This window comes from Gekko japonicus, unplaced genomic scaffold, assembly GCF_001447785.1.
Source record: "Gekko japonicus isolate JY-2015 unplaced genomic scaffold, Gekko_japonicus_V1.1 scaffold354, whole genome shotgun sequence".
Classification (NCBI taxonomy): Eukaryota; Metazoa; Chordata; class Lepidosauria; order Squamata; family Gekkonidae; genus Gekko; species Gekko japonicus.
In genome coordinates, this window is record NW_015161415.1 from 466,916 (window position 1) to 475,640 (window position 8,725).

The 8,725-nt window shown below is 41.4% G+C and overlaps 1 protein-coding gene across 1 annotated transcript in view; it reads left to right on the forward strand.

The window, feature by feature from the left end:
* IARS (isoleucyl-tRNA synthetase) overlaps positions 1–8,725 on the forward strand; it is a 125,576-nt gene that overhangs the window by 98,150 nt on the left and 18,701 nt on the right. The window contains 2 exon segments of the mRNA XM_015427543.1: positions 3,305–3,400; positions 5,053–5,229. Of these exon segments, the coding sequence (XP_015283029.1) occupies positions 3,305–3,400; positions 5,053–5,229 (273 nt within the window).

Below are 8,725 nucleotides of genomic sequence, written 5' to 3' on the forward strand. Positions count from 1 at the left end.
GTTCTTCCTGCTGGGGCACATGAATTTCCAAGCTGACTGGAAAGGACAGACCCTCCCCTCCTCTCTCTGTCCACAAAGACTGCGGCTTATGTATGATCTTTTCTTCAGCTCCTCCAGGAGCAGTGTTCCCTCTAAGCTGAGTGAGTGTGCGCTGGCTCACAGTTTTTTAGCCTCCAGCTCACACATTTTGTCTCGGCTCAGGAAGGGACGGCTCCAGAGCAAACTGATTTATGTGGAGGTGGAGGGGGGGCGGGGACCCATCGGGATCCTTCTCTCCAGGCCCCGCCTGGAGGTTGGCAACCCCCATAATTGGTGGACTCGTGGCCGGGGGTGTGTGCCAGAAGGTAGCCCCGCCTAGGGCACAAAAACGCCCTGACATTGATTCAGCATTATGAGAACTTTCATGCTGTGTCCTCTCAAGGATCAATATGGTTGCCAGTGCACTTAAATATTTACCTGAGGCATTTGAAAGAGATAATCCAGGGTTTTGCAACTTTGGAAGTCATCAGTATGCTGATGACACTCAACTCCCCATTTCAGGGGTCCCCAACCTTTTTGAACCTGTGGGAGCCTTCAGAATTGTGACACATGGGAGATGGAACCAACCACAACATGGTCACTGTGGGAGACAGAACCACACAGAGGAAGCCCAAGTGCAGGGGGAGTAATTAAAAAAATATACTGGAAAGAGGAGTGAACGAGAATAAAACATTGTAGTGGCAGCTACTACCAGAAGAATGTTACTTTATTCTGTACAGGCAATCAGAAGCTCTGGTTGGCAGGAGCCCCACCTGCATCCCCTTTCTAAAAACACTTGGCAGGTGCCAGGAAAGGTGTCAGCAGGTGCCCAGGGGCACCACTTTGGGGACCTCTGCTCTGTTCCTTTATCCAAGCCTCCAGATATAGCTGCCTCTGTCTTGAATGAGGTATTTATATGCTGTGGTCAGGTGGATGAAGAATAACTGAAACTAAATACATATAAGGTGGAGGTGATAGTTGAGAAAGCAGATGTTCTTGGGGGGGATGGATTCACTTAACCTAGATGGAGTCAAGTTGACTCTACTGGATCAGAGGCTGTGTACTCTTTGAGCATCGTGTTGGTATAGATGCAGCTGATTCAGAAACTCTTCCCTTTCTTGTCTCCGCTGATGTGGTGGTATCAATCCATGCTTCTGTAACTCCAGACTGAGCTACTCTAATGTGTTTCATGTAGGGCTGCTATTAAAGGTAACTTTAACTTGTGCAAAGTGCAGCAGTCCTTTATTTATTTGATTTGTATACCACCCTCCCCAGATGAGCTCGGGGCGGTGTACAACAATTAAATAATACAATTAACATTAAAATAACGAATTTACATAGAGTAATGTCATAAAATACCATATAAAATCAGAGAGAGATGTTAAATCAAATCCGATGTCTAATCAGATGTCCAGTCAGATCCAGGCCACTGATGGATGATTGGCTAAAAGCTGGGGAGGAGGGGGATGTCTGCTGCCTCAACCAAATGCCCAGTGGAAGAGCTCCATCTTGTAGGACTTTCAGAGTGGCATTAAGTCCTGCAGGGCCCTAATCTCATAGGGGAGCTTGTTCCACCAGGCGGGGGCCAGAGCCGAAAGTGCCCTGGCCCTGGTCGAGGCTAATCAGACGTCCATGGTGCTGAGGACTACCAAGAGATGTTGACTTAGTTGATACTGTGCAACTCCAATTTTACAAGTTACACTTGCTACCAGTTTGTTTCAGTGCTCAGTGTGAGGGGCTGGTTTTAACTTTCAAATCGTGTAAGATGGTGATGCCTCCTGGGTCTGCTGGTGGTGGGGTACTGTGCCTTCCAGTACCTCATTGCTTGGGCCCTGGGTAGCCTCAGTAGAGAAGTGCAGAGGGTTGGCAAGCATCGGGAATTATATTCCTCTCATTCATTTCAAGTTGAAGGAGAGGCACTGAGAATCCTGGCTGAGACTGTCCTCAGTGCAGCCATAGCACTGAGAAAAAGATGAGATCTGTGGCAAGAGGCCAGCCATGGGATGTGCATTCCTCCTTCATCCTTCCTATGGCTGTAAAATGCAGGGTCCGACCTTCCACCTCCAATCAAAGCCATTCACAACCCTCATGCTTGAAGGAGCATCTATTCTGATACAGGTGTGCTCACTGGGTCTTCTCAGCTCAGTAAAGTTTATTGGAAGTTACCTCCTTTTGGAAGGTTTGTTTGGCATCCGTGAGAGGGATGGTTTTCTTTCTTTTTTTCTAGTCTATGGAATGGGCTACCAGAGGAAAATGTGTGACATTCTTTCTCTGGTATTCAAGCAGGCATTTGACAGATCTCTTTGCTTCTGGTAGCTGCTGCTTCTTGGGAAAAATAAATTTGTATAGTTCATGGTAGGGATGAGTTCTACTAAATGTTTTTATGCTTTAATTGTATCTTATTTTATTGCTGCATTGGAGGTATGTCCAACACGTAGATCGTGATCTACCAGTAGATTGCGGAGGGGTCAGAGGTAGATCACCAGCCCCACTTGGTCTCCTGACAGAAGGTGCATTATAAATGGGGAGGCGGGGCGGTGGAACCCAACTTTAGTGGGTTAAAATCTAATTTGAAATTAATTTGAAACTTTATTTTCATGGTGGTAGATCACCAGCGCTTTTGGCCGGAAAAAATAGATCACTACCTGTTCGAAGTTGGACATGCCTGCTGTATCGATTACTTGATGTCTCTCTGATGGCAGTTTGAAAATGTGATATAAATCTTTGAAATAGACAATCTGAGCAGTGGCCTGCTCATATAGCCGTCTTTCTGCATAATTGCAGGGAATGCAGGCATGTTACCTTTCCTGCTCATTAGAAAAGAGGCATAGGGGTGAGTTCAGCTGCTTCAAAGGGCAGTAGTCTTACTGGGATTTTCTGGCCTCACACTAAGACCTGAAGACTTTTAGTTCCTTGTCATCTGCATTATCATTGGCCACACTAGGGTGAAAAAGGTAGGAGTTTGCTTCATGGCATTGGAAGAGGTAGAAAACTACCTTGTGGCAAGAGGGTGGACTGAATTTAAATAAACACTACTAACTTTTGACCATTGTGCCCTTACTGTCATTTACTGTAACATTACATAAGAAAAAAAGGATAAATTTTACCCAACATTAACGATGGCTTTTCAGAAATGATTCTCTTTTGGTATAATCCACTGTGAATGTCTGGATTTTAAAAAATGTTAGCATTTTATACACACAATACAATACATGATAGAACACATCATTGTACAACCTGGATTTTATTTATTACATTGTTTGCATTTATTGTGCTCTCTCCCAAGGTTTTGGTTCTCTTGGATGTTACTCCTGATCAGTCCATGGTTGATGAAGGTGTGGCACGTGAAGTAATAAATCGCATCCAGAAACTTCGGAAGAAGGTCAGCCAATCAAAGTACTCCCAACGGCTTCAGTATTGTGGGTTGGGGGGCAGGGTTCCTCTACATGTTGCTTCTATGGTCCCTATCATCCCTTTTTAGTTAAATATAAACAAGTATGCACATGAAACTACAGCCATGATCAAGAGCAGCAGACTGCTATTTTACCTTTACCTTTACGAATCTGCTTTGGGAAGTCGGGTTCAGAAATAATTTGCAGTGTTGCCTTCTGAAAAACCTAGTACCAAAATACCCTTAGATATGCAGAACTAGTCAGGCAGTTCTTTAGATCCAGGCCTTTATTTGTAGTGATTATATTTTGCTTTGTAATCCTGCAGACAGGTTAGTTCTTTTTAACTTAATTGTTTGTATTTGTAGTGATTATATTTTGCTTTGTAATCCTGCAGACAGGTTAGTTCTTTACAGGACCTAGTGTTTGAGATGTATGTATTTTAATACATTGAACTGTGAAAGTTAGGGCAGATGGTTTGCTTTGGCCGAGTCATTTGAAGTTCTTTTCTTCTAGAACTGCTATAGAAATATTCAAGTATTAAATGGCAAAGTACCTCCCTAGGTCCCTTTGTTATATTTTATAAGCCTACAGAAGTTGTTATTGTTGCACTATTCTTTGCATTATCTGTTGTTACTCAGCTGCTGTTTGACTGTTATATTTTTTGGTTACAGTATCTTTCTGCTTGAGCTTTTATGGCTATTCATACCGCCTTATTTTGATGTAGTTACATTATTCATTAGTCTACTGTTTTATTTTGTTAACTTCTGTAGTATTGTTTTAGGAGTTTTCTAAGGGTCCTTGAAGGCCACATGGTGCTGTCAGTTGAGAATGATATAGATGTTTAAATAGTAATTCATCCTTTGCTACTTGCTATATTATTATCAAATGATTTACAATGAGAGTATTTTTCATAGTATAACTGAACAGGAGATAGGCGCTTCTTTTCATCCTAGGCTGTGCTTTTGGGGGGCCCCCCATTTGTAAACTCATATAAAGAGCTCTTGCGAAATCAGCTGCAATACTACAAGAAACAAAATCATTAAGCAGATCATAATAACAGTGTGTCTGTGAAGAGACAGGAGAAATCAATGCTTTAAACATAACAGGAAAGTATTGAAAGAAAAGTGTGTGGAGGGGTGTATGATATAGGGACTGAACAGATGGCTATAAAAGGAGAATAGAAGAGAGAATAAAAATTGAGCATGACACAGGTAATTGTGTGTGAAGGTGACTTCTCTTTGTGTTAAGACAGAAGTCTCTATAAATAAACTTTGGACTCTGTCAGAAACAGCCACAGACTCAGAACAAAATTACATTAATTCTGTTAATATCCTTAATCTTGGAATAATTTTTGATTATCAGCAGTTTAATGAAGATTTTTTTCTACAAGAAAAGAACAATATGAAGCTCAATTATTTTTGTTTTCTTTGAAACATTTTCTAGATTGTATTGTTAGCTAAGAAAGTGAAGTTGTGATATAATGGGCTATTATTCCTTTCCGCTTCCATAATTTTTAAAAAATACTTATGCTTGACTATTTTTAGATGTTAACTTTGGTCTGGTAATAACCAAAATAGGTTTTTCTTTCTGGATGCAAAACTTAACTATGACTGTTCACTGCAGTTGCTGATTTTTATTACAGCGCAATCTAGTTCCTACTGATGAGATTACAGTATACTACCGAGCACATCCAGAAGGAGATTATCTTGATACAGTGATTAAAGAGCATACAGATTTCATTTTTGCAACAATAAAAGCAGACCTGAAGGCATACCCATTGCCTCCCTCAACAGAAGTGCTTATTCAAGAGAAAACCCAGGTAAGATCAAATACTAATCCTTTGGAGAATATTCACCTAGGCCATCAACTGAATAATGTATTGTTCACATTAAATGTTTATTGGACCGGAGTCACTATATCCATTTCAGATGTTCATATTATATAACAAGTTTTGAGGTTCAAGAAGTCAGTAGAATCCTCCAACTGTTCTTACAAAACCAGCGTGTATGGATATATGTACTGCCTAGTGGTCTAAGCCCTCTTCGGTCATGGTTTATATTATTTTCTATATTTTCACTAGTGGTCACACTCTGCATTATTAGAATTAGTTCAGATTTAATCCTGGTCAATGTATGCATGTTGCACTTTACCGGGGGGGGGGGGTTGCTAAGGGAGTATGTTGATTTCATGTGCTCTCAAGTGTTGTATTGGTAAATTCTTATGCTTGCCCATGAAGCTGTTTTAATATTTCAGTCTGCAAATGCACATCTGCACCTTTGTTATGTGCCCATCTTGGCAGCCTGCCAGAGAACATGAAAAGCCCTGTTGATGAATCAGTTCAAAGGGAAATTGCAGCAATAGGGCATATAGCATTTCCTTCACAAGTTTCCATCTTCAGAGCCCTCATGCCAGTTTTTCAAATGGATCTTTACATTCAGAGGACTTAGGTGGCTCTCAGGCTACAGAGACCATCTTTGAAAAATTGACAAATGTGATAATAGTATGCACACTCATGAGCACCCTTACTGATTCTGGACTTTCCCCATTTCTAATATATCTGTATCTTCCTACATGGCTTATTGTTTCTAAACCCTGTTTGCATGATTTCCTTGCTTCCCTACTGTGTGTATGTTTTAGGGGAGGGAATGATGTGGATCACTTGGGCTCACAAGCATGATATGCAGAGTCAGTTGTTAAGTCTCATGCTTTCCCAGGTAGGTGTGAACTAGAGGTTGGATCTTCTGACTCTGCCAGTTCTTCTCACCAGGGAAAGACTTTCTCCAGTAGAGAAAGTCTTTCTCCATTGGAAGACTGAGGAGACAAGACCTATAGGATCCAACTTAGTGGAAGGGAGTCATAGGATCCAGCCCTGGGTCTATAACTTTGGCTCAGGGACCAAACATAATTTAATTTAATTTCTTGAGTGCTGTATAAATCTGAGTATCTTTTAAATCTGAGTGGCACAATACATTAAAGCAAAAAGAATTATGCATTTTGTGCTTTCACATTGATAAGCAGACTTCTTCTACAGAATAATGCATGCTTTTGGATTATCTGAAAGAAGAGAGAAGAAAGGCAGTCAGTTAAATTGTTTTATTTTTTTAAAAAACTGCATGAGATCAAAGAAAAATGTAAATATCTATTGATGACCCTGATATGTCAAAAGCTAAGCCAGCCTTTCTTGAAAAGGTGAAAATATGAGAGTACATAACTTGGGGTGTGTGGATTTTAATATCAATTATTTCATTGAAGGAAAGGCTCGCATTTTAGTTACAACAGACCAGGGGTTCAAAAAGATGCTCTACAGTCCACTTTCCCCCCGACTCAAACCGAATGCACACCCTTAATCTGTAATTTTAAAAACTCAAGTGGTTTTTAATACTCCAGTTGGTCCTACGAGAGGGACAGTTCCCACGTAAGGGAAAAATGTGTATTGACACTTTATTGTCACATGAAGATAATTCCATGTCTACGTTTTGTTTGTCAATATTCTGTAGTTTGTTTTCTATTTTTAAATGCAGAGAGCCACATTGGTTTATTACTTCCCTTGTAAACACTGAGTGTAGTTTATTGATACTATTAGCCATAGACTTCAACACCTCACATTTTTTTGGACAATTTCAGAAATTAATAATGTTTCTGTTGCTAATAAATTATAATCTGGGCTACAATTAGTGACAGGAACATCTGTCTGTAAATTAGTTTGAGAGCTTTGAGAACTTTGAGCAGTCATTCTGTTTTTTGCTTGGACTTCCATTGATCTTGCTGCTGGACTAGTACTAGCCGTGTCCACTATGTTATCCATTGCGGAGTCTATGAATGAATCAAGACTATTTTTTATTGCTTGGGAGTATCTTCAAAATAGCTGGCTTTCCCCTCTCTGCCGTTGAATTTAGCTGGCATGTCAGGGGCTACAGCAATATATTTGTTACTAGTTGGAAAATTCAGTAAATCATGAATTTCCCTCTGCTTAGGAAGGGAGACCACAGTACCTGTGGTATTGATACCCTGCTGATTTTTTTTTTTTTTGCTGGCCATGACAGCAAAGCTCAGTGTAGTGCCTATAGGTGCCATGGCACCCAGTGAGGTCTTTCCTGGCACCCATTTGCTTCTTTCCCAAAGCAAAGAGCCAATTCTGGCTTATTCCATCTCACTGGAGTCCAGGAGACACCATCTTTGTGTTTACAGGGAGCACCGATTTGGAAACAGCTGCCTCCATTATATCTGGATGGTTGGCTTAGAATCTCCTAACGTTTTATGGAACCTCTCAGTGTTTTGTCATTTGATCCAGCCATTCTGTTGTGGTGACCATTACCTCTTCTCAAAATTCCAGAAGTGCCCACAGGCTCAGCAAGGTTGGACACCTGGGTTATGGTTTTGCCAGCCGTCTCTGAGTGGGATAAGTGTGGCACCCTTTCATATGGAAGCGATAATTTAGATTACCAATGTAAGGCAGAGGTTTGAAGGTGCACAGAAGTGTCATTAAAATGTTTTTGAATGCTAACAGGTAAATTTTAATCTTCAACAAAATGTCATCCATTAAAATTATCCTATTGATTTTTAAAGTCTCTTGAGTGTTACAATGTAAGTGATCCCTTCTGTTGCATAGTCTGGAACACTGTTAATCTGGTAGATTTTGTGTGGGAAGAGGAGTCTTAAAAGTTGTGTAAATAGAGTTGGAGTGGTCAGATTCTGAGATCAGTATGGGGTATGAGAAATTAGCACAGATGCTATACTGTGTATTTACAGACCAGTCATTACTTTGTTCTCCAGTCTTGGAACACTGTTAATCTGGTAGATTTTGTGTGGGAAGAGGAGTCTTAAAAGTTGTGTAAATAGAGTTGGAGTGGTCAGATTCTGAGATCAGTATGGGGTATGAGAAATTAGCACAGATGCTATACTGTGTATTTACAGACCAGTCATTACTTTGTTCTCCAGTCTTCCAGGAGTGGGGCAGTCCTTAACTCCTTACTCCTGGGGAAGCACCTCCCCCTTCTGTAGGCAGGGCCGGCAAACTTTGGTCCCAGAGGGGAGGGGCTTATCCTCTGACGTGCTGGCTGTGCTCTGAAGAGCACGAAGATCCCAGAAGACACCGGAAAGTCAGAAGAAGAAGCGGAGACCTAAAAGAGGGCCACGGGAGAAGGTACTTACCTTCCAGCCCTAAAACATATTCGAGACCTGCGGGCCTCGAATTACAATGGATCCGGCGCTGGCAGCCCTGGGAGGCCCCCAGGTGGTCGCGGCGCCTAGAGGAACACCTCAGACCCCACTGGGAAGGCGGCGGTAAACCGCTCTCCCCCCCCCATCCAGTCGTG